Genomic DNA, 17,908 nt, shown 5'->3' on the forward strand with positions numbered 1-17,908 from the left:
CATACACACACAAGAAAACAAGTAAGCCAAGTGCATCATTTCAAAGTGAAAAATTCTTATAAAACAATTCAGGTCGAGAAATGGGGATAACTAGCACCCAAAACACTTATCCTTCCCTCTTCCTCAAAGATAGTGAAAGATAACCACAGTCTTTAATTTTACTCCTTAATTTAGTTTTTTCTGTGTGTTAGTTTTTATAAAGATCATGAACCATATATTCTTCTGTGCTTCATTCATATTTTTTAATTTATCTATATCATCACATATAGAGTTAGTTCATTTTAATTACATATACACCTGGCAGTTTTTAATGAATCATATATCTATTTTGATAGATATCTGAGATAATTCTAGCTAGTGGGGTCACTAGGAATAGTAGTTGCTTTTTTGGGTTTTTGTTTTAGTTTTTGGTTATCATTCTCGTGCTCAGTTATACGCATTTTAGTTGGTTATATTGCCAAGAATTGTGTTTATATTTAATTTTGAAGTTTAGTGATTTTAAACTCCCATCAGTAATGTATGGAAATTTAGTTTGGTCTACATATTCACCAGTCTTTGTGTGGTTGCAGACATGTGTCTTTGTGGAGGCCAGAGGACACCTGATGGCATTCTCTCTCTCTCTCTCTCTCTCTCTCTCTCTCTCTCTCTCACACACACACACACACACACACACACACACACACACACACACACACACACACTTTCTTCCTTTCTTTTTTGAGACAGATTCTCTGACAGGACTAGAACTTGCCAAATTGCCTAGGCTGATTTGTTAGGAAGCCCCAGGGACCCTCGTCTCCACCTCCCCAACACTGAAATTACAAGGGTGTTTGTTTCCCCAAGCCCTGCTTTTTTTATGTGGACTCTGTGGATTGAACTCAGATCTGGAGCCTGAAAAGTACCAAACGAGCCTTTTCCCCAGCCAGTCCCTCTTCACCTGTCTTGAATTTTAATCTGTTCTAATTTTAATTTATACTTTCCTAATGTCTACTGAGCTCCTTTTCAGTTAGTTGAACTCTTCAGAATATTTTTTTGCATACTGAACCATTTTTGGTTTGTTTGTTTCTCAACTAATTACAAGTTCTTTATTCTAAATGCACTATCTTTGACAATTATAGATCTTCTGTTTGTGATTTGTGTTATTTTCTTAATTTTCTTTTTTTTTTTTTTAATGAGTAGAAGTTCTTAATTATAAGGTAGTTCCATTCATTGGTATATTTTATTTTAAATGTTCTTTCATATTTGCTCTGATGTGACACCATGACCAGTGCAGTTTTTAGAAGAAATGGTTATATGGAGGTTTACTGTTTCTGAGGGTTGTAATTGTCACGGTAAGGAGCATGGCAGCAGGCATGGTGCTAGAGTAGTTGCTGAGAGTGCACATCTTGATCCACAAGCACAAGACAGAGAGGGCGCTTACTGGGAATGACTGTGGCTTTTGAACCCTCAGAGCGGACCCCAGTGATACATCTTCTCCAACAGGACTCCACCTCCTACTCCTGTGAGCCGTGGGGGCCATCCTTATTCATACCACCACAAATGTTTGTTTCTTCTTGCTTTCTATTTTGTTTTGCTTTAATTTAAAAAGTCTTAGTGTATTCTAAGGTTGTACAGGTGTTTCTTGGTTCTTTTCTGAAAATTTATTATTTTATATTTAGGTCTACAGTTCACTTGTAATTGATTTTTATGAATATTAAATTATTTTCCCTCAGTTGTGTGCTTGACCTAGATCCATAAACAAAAAGATAACCCATTCTCCATCTACTGCTGCCCCAGTTCTGGAGTACCCCTTTGATCCCAACTTAGTAACATATATGCTTAAGTGTGTATCATTATACCTATGAATTCTAAGTACCTTTTAATTGACAAATTTTCTTTAGTCTTTGATATGATTTGACTCTTAAGTGCGTTCCAAAGGCCGTGTGATGAAAGCTGAGTCTCATTTGATGATGCTTTGGGGAGGTTGTGGAAACGGTAGGAGGTGGGTTCTAAAGGGAGAAAGTCAGTGTCTGTGAATTTCCTTGAGAAAGACATATCTTGTCCCTAGCCCCTGGCTCTTTCTCTCCACTTCCTGGCTGCCTTTGTTAGCTCTCTCTGTTCCACCTCAGTTCCTGCTGGGGTATATGAATCTTAATTTATCCCCTGGCCTATAACAGCAGAGCCAAGCATTTGAGCTGAAACCACGAGCCACAATAAACTCTTCTTGAAGTTATTTTTGTGGGCACTTTATCACAGGGATGGAACATTTTCTCTTATCACCATCATGCTCTGTACATAACAACCTTATAATGCATGCTGCTATCTGATAGAGCTAACCTGATGCTGTTGTTCTTATGTACAGTTGCCTTAGTTTTCTATTTCTTTTCAGAATTGGCCTTTCAGTTCTTGTAACAACATTTTTGAATATTGATTGAAATTTCATTGAGTATAGACCAATTTGGGGAAAACTGACTTTAGGAGACAGACTTTCAATTGTGAATTCTCTCTTCACTTCTTTAGACCTTTAATTTCTACTGATTAATTTATCAAGTGCAAAAGTGTTTTGTATAGGAATTTTATATTCCTTTTGTGAGATTTATTTTTAATGATACTGGAAATGACTTTCATTATTTAAAATTTGTGGCATCAGTATATACAAATGATTAATTTTTTGCATTTTGGCCTTGTAACTAATAACATTATTAAATTTACTTCCTGATTTTCTTTGTGTTTTCTTGAGTAGTTAACACACATGTAACTGAGTTTCTTTTCTTTGAATTTTCACACCTCTATTTAACTGCTTCAGTGTTCTATTACTTAACGTGGACTTTCCACTAGAGTGCTGAATAAATGTCATAAGAATTTATTTTTGTGTTAGCCTGAAGGGAAAGGTTATCAATACTTTTCCCCTTAGGTGGGATGTTTATAGTGTAGTTCTTTGGGTTTTTGGTGTGTGTGTGTGTGTGTGTGTGTGTGTGTGTGTGTGTGTGTGTGTGTGTGTACGTGCGTGCAGAATGCATACAGAAGCCAGTGTGTGTGTGTGTGTGTGTGTGTGTGTGTGTGTGTGTGTGTATACGCTTGTGCAGAATGCATACGGAAGCCAGAACACAATATGAGGGAGTGGTTCTGGACATTGAACTCATATCCTCTAGCTTGATGACAGGTGTCTTTATCTTCTGAGCCATCTTGCTTTCCCTGTCTCTTTTCTGATGTGAATACAGATGTGGCATATTAGTGGGAACTCTTAGCTTTATTCTGGACCATCTTTTTCATGGTCTTATAGCATTCCCCTTGAAATTGGATTCTGTGTCCTACAATTTCTCCTCAGTATGGAATGGATAACCGTTTTAGCTGACTTTAAGAATTCCAAAGAATTGGTCCACAGCTAAGTATGGTGGTGGCTCATGCCTGTAGTCCTAGCATCCAGAAGTCAAAGACAGGAAGATTCCAGTGAGTCAGGCCAGCCTGGACTGCATATGAATTCTAGATTAGCCTGAGTGAAGCCCTATCTTCAAAATAGAAAAAAAAGGAAATAAGGAAGAAAGAATATGATGCATATCTTCCTAATCCTTTTTAGTGGTGGAAGTGGAAAGAAAAAACAGTGGGGATATTTTTCCACCTCTGCCAGAAAAGACTGATAATTCAAACTTATGAAAGAAAAGATTACTTCTTTGTAGCTGTTCCGTATTCCATTTGGGAGTCATTATTTGGCTTATGAATATTAAAAGACCTAATTTTACATTCTAAAATGATGTGCTGAAATTGATGATTAATCTTATGAGAAGCAATCTTACAGACTAGAAATCTTTCATTGGATACATCAGATAGTAGCTGCTATTTTTCTAGTTTTTACAAAATTGGTTTTCTTTGTTTCAGATGACAAACTAAATGATATTCCTAGGCAGCATCAATTTGAACATATTTTCAAACACCTAACTATACAGGTATGTGGAATGATTTAAGTATAATAAACTAAATTGAAATTTGGTTGTAAATATATCTACATTCTTATGAATTATTAATTACAGTCAGTACAAATCCTCAATATAAATTCTACTTAGAATTATTCACATTTGAAATTGCCTATTACCTTTGAAATTTTGCTTTTAGCTTTGATTCTTATAAGGGAAAATTTGATTTTGCTAACTGAGAGTAAATTCTCTGTCCATAGAAATTGCTTTTTTTCCCCTATCTTTGGAGCTAATGCTATATATGTTAAAGTAATTGAGGACTGAAATGGGAATTCATTCATGTTTTGAAACATATTAAAGTGATTTCTCAAGATGTGGTTAGCTGTATAACTATTTCAATTATTACAAGTTAATGATATTATTGAAAAATCTAGGAATATTGATTAAGTTTCCTGAATGGGTAAGGCCCTGAGTTTGATTCCTGTCTTCCCAATTAAAAAACCTAGAAATTATGACTGAAACATAAACTAATGCAGATTATAATAATGTATGCATTGATATTTTAATGTTGATTTCCTGAGGCGATTTTTTTTTAAACTTTAATTTCAGATTTTATCAACAAGGTGAACTTAATCTGGTAAATATCTTATAGCATAGGTCTGAAGGCTTGTTTAAGCAGTAGCAGCAGCAAAAGACAGATATTTTGGAGCCCTGGAACCTCTCTGGATGTGCTATCACATATAGCTGGAGGCTAGAGCTGGCTTAATAGTGACTGTGTTTTTACTAGTGACACAGCAGTGGCTGCAAGACAACCATGAGAAGTGTCTGTATTCTGCACTGTGATTATAATCATTGGAAACCTCAAGGTAGCAAAACATCTTCCCTTACCATTACAAAACTATAGCAGCTCTAATTCTTAGCAGGTGTAAGATCTTTTCTACCTGTACAGTTTTATAGTCATAAAGTACATCTTGATTCCTATTCTTAATCTTCATGGCAGAATATTGTTTCTGTCTCCTAACTCCTGTGTAGTTCTCCATATCTCCCAGACTTTCATTATCATGTCTTGCTTTTCACTGTGTACTCTTGCAGTAGAGAGAGAAGGGGTAATATGACACAAAATGGGCATTGATCTCCTCCTAGCATACCCCTGACCATGTGTATTTCATCCCTTTGGGATTTGTTATCCTTGTAACAGCTAACAAGCATGGACAAAAGTAGAACACAGTATGCAGATTCAGCCCTGGAACCAGAAGTGGAGTGGTTGGTGAGGGTGGAGGGGCTGGGGCTCCAAACAAAAGGTATGCAGGATCTCCCACTGGCAGTCTATCCACAGGGGGAACCCACAGTTCTTGAGAACTTTAAATCCATTGTGGTATTTGGTGTGACAGTTTCCTCCTGTGTGGTAGCCTACCATTGGAGAAGAGAGCAGTTGCAGTGCTCTTATTATCAAAGAGCACTAAAGACAGTCTCTACCTTGAGAAAAGGCTATTGTTTAAGATGGAGCATTCTAAACATGCAAAGATAACGAGCAGTCATAAGTCATGAAGTTTGAGGACACAGAGCCTGGCAGAAGATTGTGGACAGGCGAAGTAGCAGGGACTAAGGCATGGGGAACAGGCAGACATAGATGTGGTAAGAAATTTAAGGAGCACAGAGCTCAGGCTATGAAGGCATAGTGAAAGATACCCCCAAGCCTCCATGGCAAGTTGTCAGTGGATTACAAAATACATGGATATCAGATTACTTGGCCTCTGAAGCTATCTCACTGCTGCCTCTGGCTTGCTACCTGTAGTATTGAGAGTCTTGAACTCAGGTTCAGCAGTTTACTATACTGCCTCAGCTTCCTTTCTACACACTGTTTTACTGCTGGGCAGGATATGAGAGCCAGAGAGTGCTGTGTTCCTTCTAGTCTCCCTCTTCAGTGTGAAACTTAGTGATCTTCTACTTGCCGGCTCTCCAAGGTCATCCATCCTCCATGGATAAACAAACTGGAGGCTCTGAAGTTCAAAGAAATCTGTCTAGTAAGTCATTAGCAAATAATAGATAGGAATTTTATACCATCATCTCTCTATATTACATATGTTTTTATAACCATCCACAGATAATATTAAGTCCCTTTTTAAAGTCCAAGAATCCAATAGAGAAGTTACAACATACTGTAAGACAAAGTAAAACTAAATGAAATGAAATTGGAGATTAAAGGCATCTGTGATTGTAAAGCTGTTTCATCTTACCACATCAGCCCTCTCTCAAGGCAGCCTGATTTCTCCTATGGGTGGAGTGATATTGTAGTGAGTGGTCTCAGTAAGCAGCAGGAACATACCAATAGGGACCTCAGTAATCTTAGGAGAAGGAGCTGTAACAAAAGGTAACAATATGATAAGACAGATGGAAAGTTTTGAATTTTTAAAATGTAATAGATCCTCAACATCAGACTTGAAACAGAAGTAATCTGTACCCTTGAAAACATCTGAAATTATCTTTTCAAAGGAATTTAAGAAACCTATTTATGGAACACAACCGAAAAATAATAATTTGCAAATTTCTGAGAGTCTCAGTAGGAAGATAAAAAGAATTGCAAAAGCTACTTAAAGAAATAATGAAAACTGTCTATGGGGCCTCAGGTAGTGAATCAGTATTTATCCCTAGTATACGAATGGACTTTGGGAGCCCATTCCACATAAAGGGATACTCCCTCAGCCTTGACACATTGGGGGAGGATGTAGGACCTACTCCAAATGATGTGACAGACTTTAAAGATTTCCCTCACCCTCCCTGGGGAGCAGAACAGGGATAGGATAGAGGGTGGTGGGGGGACAGGGGTGGAGGGGAGGGTGAGAGAACTGGTATTGACATGTAAGACAAGCTTGTTTCAAATTTAAATTTTAAAAAATTATTTAAAAAAAGAAATAATGTAAACTTATAAAACTCTTGGGAGAAATCTAGACATCCAGAATCATGTTTCCAAAATAGGTTCAACCCAAAAATGGTTTATCTAAGACATGTTGTAATTGAGTGTTCAGAAGTTCTGTGTTCAGAAAATTTTAAAAATAGCAACATTAGACAGTGACTCACCATTTACAAATTAAATTTCAAAAGTTTGTCAGTGAATTTGTTAGCAGAAACCTTAAGAGTGGAATAGTGTATTTCAAGTACAGAACAAAACTGTCAATCTAGCATTCACCTGTCAAAACTGTCTATTAGAAATAAAAGAGATAAAGAATAGCTGGGCATTAGTGGTGCACACCTTTAATCCCAGTACTCATGAGGCAGAGGCAGGCAGATCTGTGTGAGTTCAAGGCCAGCCTGGTCTACAGAGCTAGTTCCAAGACAGGCTCCAAAGCAATACAGAGAAACCCTGTCTCAAAAACCAAAAGCAAACAAAAGTATAGCTGAGAGACTTCTAACCCTCAAACTGCAGCAAATAAAAAAAAAAAAAAAAAAAAAAAAAAAAAAAACAGTTCATTAAGCTAAAATAAAATAGCACTGACTGTTACCATGTTGAATTATGAAAGTAAAGTTTACATACATGAATATTCTGTTATTGCCACTATGACATTTAGGTCACTTTTAATTCTTGTATAGAAGTTAAAAGGCAGAAGTGCTAAAAGTAGCTTTAACTACAATCACTTCCTAAAGAACACATAAAAAAACAAGTTTGTAACCTGGAAACTTTAATTGTATGGGAGAGAATAACAATATAAAGTTTTTGTACATCATTCCAAAAGTTCAGTTATAAACAGCTTCCTCTATTACAAGTTTGAAATGTTTTATGTATGCCTCATGCTCCATACAAAGCCAAAGCATTTAGAACAAATGACAGAGAAAAGAATCAAAACATGCTATTTATAGAAGTCATCAATCATAGTGAAAGAAAGCAAAGGTGAGAGAAAAGGAACTTCAAACAGAAAATAGCAAGATTGCATTAGTAGTAAGTATTGATAGTAATTACTTGAAGTAATCCTCTAGTCATAAGACACAAAGCAAGTGAATGCTATTCATAAGAGTGTCACTGTGGCTTAAAAGGTTAAAAGTAAAGGAAGGGGGAAAAAATAACCCATGAAGTTGAAAAGGAGAGAGGGAGGGAAAGAGGAGAGGAAGCCATTGACTTTTCTTGTCTAGGGTTTTTTATAGAGCTGTGGCAGAAACTGGACTAAGATAACTGCTATGAGATTATTTAATTATCTGCTCACTCACAGGCCAAGCCAGTGGAGGCTCTATTCTACATGTGCCACTGGTCCAACACATAAGATGATTATATGTTGTCCGTGTGCTGTCCACTCACTAAGGGTAGTGGAACACCCCTGACCCCATCTCTGACTTGAGATTTGCTAGCTGCTGAACTTTACTGCTTATTATATTTGGTACTGGCTAACATAGTCATCATAGACCTTGCAAGTATCTTGCTGGCTGTTAGTTAAACTGTGTTATCTTTTTTTCTCAGATGTACATGATCAGTTTATAGCTTTACCATGGCAGAAGTTAATGCTATCACAAGCACCAAGAGTTAGCTGCAGTCATTCTTGGTTACCTCTTATTTAGGTCCTTGTATATAGGGTCATGTAAGCTGGTCTCCTAGTTAGAAGATTCTCAGAAGAAGCCATCCTTACTTGCAATTTAGCCTGTTACAATTAGCTGCATTATACAAAAGGTAGACTATAGTCCTCGTAGCAAGAATGTGGGAAGAACAAAAAATTGGTTCAAGTACAAACTGAATAGTAAGACCATAAATTCTGGAGGTCTAATAATATATGCATTCTATCTGCCATTAAGAATAATGTTTTATGATTTGGATGTAATATATGTTCATTATTCAGCCTCACACTGTCAATAAGTAAAATTTAAAAACACAATGAGGTGTCATCATATATTTCACACGATAGTTAAAAATAGAACAGCGGCAATGTCAAATGCTATTTCGTGGTTTCTTTCCCCCCAAAGTTTATTATATTGGAGGTTTGGTCATTGCTATGACAAAGTTCAGAAGAGGTAGAACCACATGGGAAGTGGCCAGGTCTTTAGGGGCATGACTCTCAGAAGGGATTCATGCTAAACTCTAGAAATTAGTTAGTTGGTCTTAGGAGAGTTGTTACAAAAGAGGAACCCTAATCTCTGAAACACTCTTAGGCTTCCTGTCTCACAGTATGATCTTTCCCCTTTGCATGAGCTTCCATGATGCCATCAGCCATGTTGTAGTGAAGCTAGGAAGGTACTTGCCAGAGCACAGCAGAAGCTGGTATTATGCTCTTGAATCTTAAGAAGTGTGAGCCAGTTGGACCTTCTTTCTTCAGACATTATACAACCTCTGAAATTCTGTTGTAGTGATGGATATGGACTGTTGCAGCCATGCATGGTTGGTGGGAGTATAAATGCTGGAAAGTCATTCAATAACTTATTTAAACAGAAAACATGCAATAGCCATTAGACTCAGCATTTGTGCTCCTGAGCTTCTAATGCAAGTGAATGATAACTTATGTTCACACACATGTGCATCCGCACACTCACAAACATGTTTACACAAACCTATATAGAAGTGTTTATAACAGTTTTACTTATAATACAGACACTGTCTATAGGAAAGTGGTTAAATTAGAAACACTTACTTAAAAGTCTCAAGTGTGTAGTTTGTACTTGTGATATATTATTGTTGAACAATAGAGGTGGTAAGTTAGCTCAGTATGGCTTAAACCTGTAATCCAGCACTCAAGAGGATAGAGTGAGTTTGAGGCCAACCTAAGGTACAGAATAAAATGTGTTCCCAAGTATCCAGGATATTGTACTGAGGGGTAAAAGCCAATCCGAAGAGATTATATTCACATTAGTAGTCTTTTTAAAATGAGGAAAAATATATGCATGTATAACTAGTGGTTGCCTGGGTTTGGGGAAAAGGAAGGGTAATGGAAAGGTAGTGTGGCTAAAAGGGGCACAGAGGGATCCTTGGCTAATGAAACGTGTGTGTGTGTGTGTGTGTGTGTGTGTGTGTGTGTGTGTGTGTGTGTGTGTGTAGGTTTTTCTTATGTCTCACATTGCTTTGTCTGGCCATTCTCTATAAAGTTTTTAAACATTTTTTATTCTTTGTGTCTTTTATATCATGCATCCTGATCCCACCCATCTCTGCCTCTGCAACCCCCTCCTCAATAAAACAAAATTTAAGATAAAAATATGGGGGAAAAGAGAAGAAAAAGGAAGAAAGGGAAAATGTCATCATGGAAACTTCAATGTGACTCAGTGAGTCACATAGTAAACCCCTTTATTCATACATTTTTACATGCAGGTGTTCATCACAGAAATCATTGGTCTGGTTGGAGCCCCTGGTCTCTGCTGCACCATTGATGCTGGGCCCCTACTGAGACTCTTCCTGCACATCCTGTTTCTGTCATAGAGATGCTGCAGCCTTAGGTCCACAGGACTCTGACATCCCCTTCCCCATGTCCAGCACATCACAGATGGGGTAGATGTTGGGGTGGGCCAACACTTAACCCTGGTTCTAGACCTAAGTGGTTGTAGGGTTGGTCAGCCTGCCAGCTCTCCTCTGTCTTCACCACCAAGCTGAGGTTGCCAGCATTGTTCTGGCTAGTTCACCCCTTGCAGCGATGATCAAAGGGTGAGGTGAGGTCAGTTCTCCCACTTTCACATCCTCAGGATAGGTTCTCCCACACCTACACCAGGTGAGGTGTTGGCTCTCTCTCCTGAGTGCTTCAGTTGGTAAGGGGCAGGACTAGTTCTCCTTAGTGTTACAGCCAGTGAGGGGCGGGGCCAACTCTGTACAGTCCTATCCTTTTGGCCTTTGGTGATATGAAGGACCTCAGACATCAACAGACCATAGCTGTATCAGAGCCATGAACTTAGGCATGGGCTCCTGCCCAGGCCGAGACAACACCATGTTAGAGTGGCAATCAAGTCACCTACCTCTGTCTACAGGAAGTGAACCATATTCTCTCTCTGAACAGTAAGCAGCCTTGTATTGTTATTGAACTTAACGTAAGCTTCCCTTGTTCACCAGAAATAATGATAATTAGTATTGATGGTAGATAGATAAAGATCATCAAATAGAAAATTCTTCATAGTTTTTATTGGCCAGTTTTATCCTTTATGGTTAAATTTACCAAGGGCAAATCAGTATTTCTTTTCTTCCTTCTTTTGATAAATTTTATAAAGTTATAAAAATTTTAATGATGTTTAATTTTAAGCCTGTTTCAATTTTAGCTAGAATACTGTGATAAAACATTTTTAAAAGACCATTTTCTGTTACAGAACAGCATGTCTAAAGGAGGAAGAGGTGATGTACTAGTAAACTCCGCAGATGAACAAAGGTAAAGTATTACCATTTACATATTATTTTTTTAAATTTCTTGATCATTGAAAGAGTTCCTTTAGTTTAGGAATGTTTATTTTATGGCCTGCAGTAATCAAGTATTAATGATATGCTACTGAGTTCATAAAAATATTGGTGCAATCTATACAAGTGGATTATAATGGAGGATGATCTTGTCTGCCTCCAGGATATTTGGTAATATCTGGGAGCATCTTTGCTTTGTTTATAAGTAAACCCTGTGGAAAGAGAGGCTTTGCCAGGTAGAAGCCAAAGAAGCTGTTTGTCATCCTTCAGTGCTCAATAATCCCTCTCCTCTCCTGCCTCTTCCACACAACCAAGAAGGTTACAGTCTAAAATATTACTTGAGCTAAGGGTTTAAGAAAAACACAAACTATTTTTATATAATTTTTTATTTAAATTTGAAACAAGCTTGTTTTACATATCGATCACAGTTCCCACACACTGCATCCTCCCCTGTTCCCTCCACCAACCCCTTTCCCATCCCCTTTCTGCTCCCCAGGGAGGGTGAGGCCTTCTATGTGAAGTCTTCAAAGTCTGTCATATCATTTGGAGCAGGGCCCAGGCCCTCCCCAATGTGTCTAGGCTGAGAGAGTATCCCTCTATGTGGAATGGGTTCCCAAAGTCCATTCATATACTAGGGATAAATACTGATCCACTACAAGAGTCCCCATAGACTGCCCAGTCCTCCTAACTAACATCCACATTTAGGGAATCTGGATTGGTCCTATGCTAGTTTCCCATCTATCAAACTGGAGTCCATGAGCTCCCCCTTGTTCAAGTCAGCAGTTTCTGTGGGTTTCTTCAGCCTGATCTTGACCTCTTTGCTCATCACTCCTCCCTGTCTGCAACTGGATTCCAAGAGTTCAGGTCAGTGTTTAGCTGTGGGTGTCTGCTTCTGCTTCCATCAGCTACTAGATGAAGGTTCTAGGATGGCATATAAGGTAGTCATCAATCTCATCGGGAAAGGGCTTAGATTATTAGTTGGGGTCATCCTTGTAGATCTCTGGACATTTCCCTAGTGCCATATTTCTCTTAAAACCTATAATGTCTCCCTCTATTATGGTATCTCTTTTCTTGCTCTTTTCTATTCATCTCCTGATTCAATCTTCCTGTTTCCTCATTCCCACCTCTCTTCCCCCTAACTCCCTCTGTACCTCCCTCCCCCCCCCCATGCTCCCAATTTGCTTGGGAAATCTTGTCCTTTTCCTCTTCACCATGGGCCCATGTATACCTCTCTTAGGGTCCTCCTTGTTTCTTACCTTTTTTTGGCTGTGTGAATTGTAAGCTGGTAATCCTTTGCTGTATGTCTAAAAACTATATACGAGTGAGTGAGTACATACCGTGTTTGTCTTTTTGTGACCAGGTTACCTCACTCAGGATATTTTCTTCTAGTTCCATCCATTCGCCTGAGAATATCAAGATTCCATTTTTTTTTTTTTTTTATGCTGAGTAGTATTCCATTGTGTAAATATGTCACATTTTCTCCATCCATTCTTTAGTTGAATGACATCTAGGTTGCTTCCAGGTTCTGGCTGTTACAAATAATGCTGCTGTGAACATAGTTGAATAGATGTCTTTGTTGCATGGATGTGCATCTTTTGGGTGTGAAACACAAACTATTGATTCCTACTAACCACAATTTTTATTTTTGGATTTAATTACTCGTTAGATAATTAAATAAAATGGAACTGAATACACTGTCTTTTAATTCTGTGTTTTCCTTTAGTTCTTTGCCTCCTCTTATTGTTGAGTATGAGAAACATCTGGAAGAACTAAGCAGACAACTGACCTATTACCAGGTAAAAGTTATAACCACTAAGCTTTTGTGCTGCTTTGCTAATGTAGATGTGTATGTTTAGACATTATCTTCAGTTTCCTTTTGTGCCCAGATAACAATATAAATATTTCATCTTTAAAAGACTTCTTATTTTTAAAACTAGCTTACAAAGTAATAGGTTTCCATAGGGGGTTTCCTAGTTCCTAATTTCCCTTTCATGTGTACTTGTACTTTTCTTTAACTCCTTTTCTGTGGAAAACTGGAATTTGGGGGGATGCAATTGGAACCAGTCGAGCAGCCCCGGGTCAATTTCTGAGTCAATGTGGATGAGGGAAAGGCTAGCTATCAATGATGAAAGGAGGACAGAGACATAATATGACATCAGGAGGGCAGATTCAATCTATACTGAATGCCCCCAGTTTATTTCATACACCAACTTAAGTAATCAACCAAAGGCAGGGACAATGGCAAAAGACTTCTATTATTATGTATAAAGGGCAAATAACAATTACTTCCCTTAATTCATAACTGCACGTATTCTCTGCCCTCAGGGTGAGTGTAAACCCATCTGGGCCCAAGTCTATTGTTATTTAGGTAGGCCCGGGCATTTTGTAGCTGGTAAGCGAATGTGTTAAGGACAATAGGAGTGATTTGAGCTTTCTGAACTCATGGTAAGATAGAATGGATTCCCATATATGAGAATACCCTATACCCCTTGGGTCTAGTGTTTCCTTTTCTATTTTTGTTGTTGTTTTTCCCTACTGTCTTCTCTTAAAGTTGCTGCTGCTGCCTCCTTCTAGAATGTATAAATTGTAAAAATTAAACACTAAAAACAAAGCTGTCAATCAAATAATGGACAATTCACAAACAAAAGAAATACAAATGGCAGATTAAATATTTAGAATTATTTCTTAATCAGAACTTCTGTGTCTCAGGCTAAGTCCACCAGCTGACAGTGGCTGCTCTTTGTTAGAGCTTGAATGTGCCAATGATTGTATTTGGCTTAGATACTAGACCCTGAATCAACTCACTAATGGTAAAGAAAGCAGAGTTAATTTGATGCAAATGTGAAAAAGCATAATGACTTTGTATAAAAATAACCCCCGGAGACTGATTTTCTCAGAGTGCTACTATGGGGCAGAGTCTACTAGCCCCATTGTCTTTTCTCTTAATGCATGGACAGAAAGAAATGCTGTGTTTTAAAGTGTAGCACATAGTAAGCTTTGATGGCTTTCTCTCTTACAAAAAACTTAGAGGAAAGGTGGATATTTGAAAATGGTTTCAGTCCAGGATACTTGGCTCTATTACCTCAGTCCTGAGAAGAGACAGAATATCATGGTAGCTGGATAACATCACGAAGAAGGCTGCTCACTTCATGGTGTCTAGGAAGCAGAGAAAAGAAGGGGTGTTATAAAATAAACCTTTGGAAGGCATACCCCTGGTGACCTGTGTGTTCAAAACTAGGATGTAGCACTGAATTGTCCATTAAGCTTTGGATTAATTTGTTGATGCAGTTAGAGCCCTTATGATGCAACCTTCTCAAAGTCCCACCTCTGAACATAAGTTTTCCAAGTGGGAGGCATTTTATACACAACCTTAGTATAGGCCTTTGGATATCTGGTAAATTCCAGGGCTTATGGAAACAAGAGAGTTAGAGCTAAATTAATGATTTTTACAGTATTAATTTTTTAATTTAATAGGTTGACATATACCTTTACTAAGAGAACACAATGCTTACAACTCATAAGAATAAAATTAGATATTTTCTTTGCATAATGTTTATGTAGACTTTTCATTTCCAAGTTTATTCCTCTATAACCTTATAAAGTGAAGTTGTAGAGCCAGATTCTGTATTATCATAAGACAATTCTTAAGTTAATTCATTTCCCATTCTTTATGGTGTATTATTTTAGCCTTTGGCCATTTAAATTTAAACCAACCACAAGAATGCCTTTTTTCCTTTAGATAGGTAATTAAAGTACAAAAGTTCTTTTTGTGTAAATGGTGTTTTGCTCTTAGTTTTAAGACTAGCAAATCTAAAATTTCTACTGAATTCACTTTATGAATTGCTGTGGTGATATATTGTATTCTTCACTTGTTTCAGAAAAGCTAATTGTCTGGAAGTTAAACTCTCTTAAAACCCTCTTATAACCTATCTGATCCTGTGTCTCTTTTATTGAGCTGTGTTTCTGAAGTGATTGTCTTAAATGACTCATTTGGTTTTTGTAACCACCTGTGTATGGGTGATTACTGACTTAGTTATAGGAAGAAGCTTCCCTAGTACCCAGAAGTCTTCAATGATAGTAATAGTGTTACATTGTTTAGAAAGGAAAAAATAATGTTAATGTCTACTTCAGAGAATAGTATATCTATGCCCACATAGATATAATTAATAAGTAGAGCTAATTTTAAGAATTACAGAGGTATTTGGGCATAGTGATAAGTGCCTTTGGTCCCAACACTCAGGAGGCAGAAGCAAGTGGATTTCTGTGAGTTCTAGGCTAGCCTGAGTTACATAGAGAGTTTCAGGGCAGGCAGGACTACATAGAGAGACTCTCAAAAACAAAAAATAATCTAACACATTAAAAGAAAAAAGAATATTTATAGACATGACCAAGAAATAGTATACCTTCAAAGCAGGAAAAGCATGCTGTAATTTTATGTGTAGATTCCTACCCTCACCCCCAAAAAAAGTATAGTAGGGAAATTTAGATGATATAAAAGTACTATATAGATTTTCGTTCCTTCCAAATAATTAAATATTTATAGTAAAGTCCTTAATGCAATGTATATAATACACATATATTTTATGTAATCATTTACAGTATTAGATACTTTTCAAGTCAGTGTTTTTGCAAATATGATCAATACTCAGTTATCTGGTAGTACATTAATTAATTTTAGTTGACTAAAATTCTGGCATAACCAGAACTTGGGAAAAATTCAACATTGATGCCAATTTTGTATTAAAAGGTGGTTAGTAATTTCTTAAGCCAAGCTGCTGCAAGCCTCTATGAATAGGAGAGAGACAGACTTGGAGAGCTGCCTATTCACACATCTCTTGCCAGGTCTGCTCAAGGCTTGGCTCTTCTCCTTTACCCTAGAGTGCTCATTCAAGACTGATGGGTGGATTTTGATCTGAGTGCACCTTTGTTTTAAACATGTATTTCTATGACCAGCTCTTATTGAAAACTGACTCCTTATTTTGCTATTTTGCTTTTATTAAATTCCTTCTTCCTTCCCCTTTGAAATGGTAATAATATCTTCCATTACCTCAGAGAAAATCCATAAACTTTTATTTCATTCTCTTTACAGTATGGATTATAATCTTGATTGCATTTTAGTTGGTGGGTTCTTAAGTCATCTAGCCAGCTAAATATGTCAAACAGAGTTCAGGTAATTACTGAGGGTGGTAACATAGAGAGTGAGTGAGTAATTGCTAAAGAAGACCTTAATTTTCTTTTTCACCATTCCCATTTTACCTCTTGAAGTAGGAGAGAATATACATACTGATGGGCTTCCCCTAAATTGATAAATTAAAAGATAACTTTTCAAGGTATAGCAGTCAACTGGTTTTTTTGGGTTTTTGTTTGGTTTGGCTTCTTTATTTTCTGAGACAGGGTTTCTCTATGTAACAGCACCGGCTGTCCTGGAACTCACTTTGTAGACCAGGCTAGCCTCAAACTCACAGATATTTACCTGTCTCTGTCTCTCTGTGCTGGGATTGAAGGCATACACCACCAAGCCCAACTCATCTGGTATTTTTATTATACTGAAGTGTATCTTTTGTTTTCTTGGATACATATTTTTAAATATTTCTCAGTTATTACATAAAATATTTATAATCTATTCAAAATAAGTGTTTTATTATGTTTGTTTCATTGTTAAACTATCTACATATGATACTGCTTGTTAAATGAAATGAATACATTTTATCTGTAAATGCCAAAAGTTCTGACTGTTTGCTTGTGAATTGAGTACTAAATGAAGATCTAATTGTCAGGAGAATGTATTACTTTGTTGTGTTTTATTCTTATAGAAACACATGGGTGAGATGAAACTACAACTTGAAACTGTCATCACTGAAAATGAAAGGTAAATAAATTAGCCAATTCATCTTCTGTTGCTTTATGTAACTTTTATTTTTGTTCTTTGATACACAGTACAGTGGTTTAGCATCCATACTCCTGGGCTTGAATTTCTGTTGACAATTAAATTCATTAACTGTGACTTTAAACAAGTTATTTAACTTCCTCTGGAACTTTCTTACCTATGAATTGCAATAAAAGAATCTTTCTCTTCCTTTTCTCTACCTAATATATGTATATGCATATATGTGTTTAAATATATATATATACATACATATGTATATATATACATACACGTGTGTGTGTGTGTGTGTGTGTGTATTGTATAACAAACCTACTGAGTCCATTTAGTGCCACTCTCATATGTATTTTAGGGCTGACCACATGGTATTTTTTTTTTAAGCAGTAATTTAGAAAATTTAATTATGTACCATAAAATACACATAGGTGACTTAAGGTAAGTAGTTTCCCTGACTCTACTTTCAAGCCTAAAATCTCTTCTAGATACATCAGATTTATTTGCAATCTTTTCTAAAACTTATCCTCTAAACATGAAAATATATGTTTAACAATAGTCATGATGACAGCACCCTGATTCTACCTGTAAAGTGACATAAACACACATAAAAATACCCTACCAGCAAGGCATGGTAGCACAGGCCTTTAATCCCAGCACTCTGAAGGCATAAGAAGGCAGATCTCTGAGTTCAAGGCTAGCCTGGTCTACAGAGCTAGTTCCAGTATAGCCAAGGCTACACAAAGAAACCCTATCTCAAAGGGAAAAAAAAAGCATAAAGCAAAACAAGCAAAAAAC

The 17,908-nt window shown here is 37.1% G+C and overlaps 1 protein-coding gene across 8 annotated transcripts in view; it reads left to right on the forward strand.

Moving 5' to 3' along the window:
* Window positions 1-17,908, forward strand: part of Sclt1 (sodium channel and clathrin linker 1) — a 129,581-nt gene that overhangs the window by 2,118 nt on the left and 109,555 nt on the right. For 7 of the 8 annotated variants that reach the window (XR_007834617.1, XM_051185673.1, XM_051185676.1 and 4 more), the window contains exons 2-5: window positions 3,856-3,923; window positions 11,148-11,206; window positions 12,956-13,028; window positions 17,046-17,101. Coding sequence is in view for 7 of the 8 variants with exons in the window: in XM_051185673.1 (XP_051041630.1) it covers window positions 3,856-3,923; window positions 11,148-11,206; window positions 12,956-13,028; window positions 17,046-17,101 (256 nt within the window). In the remaining variant the exon portion in view is untranslated. Of the gene's footprint in view, window positions 1-3,855; window positions 3,924-11,147; window positions 11,207-12,953; window positions 13,029-17,045; window positions 17,102-17,908 lie in introns of those variants that run through there. The other variant, XM_051185677.1, reaches the window with a different exon arrangement.

Source organism: Phodopus roborovskii, unplaced genomic scaffold (genome assembly GCF_943737965.1).
Source record: "Phodopus roborovskii unplaced genomic scaffold, PHOROB, whole genome shotgun sequence".
Taxonomy (NCBI): Eukaryota; Metazoa; Chordata; class Mammalia; order Rodentia; family Cricetidae; genus Phodopus; species Phodopus roborovskii.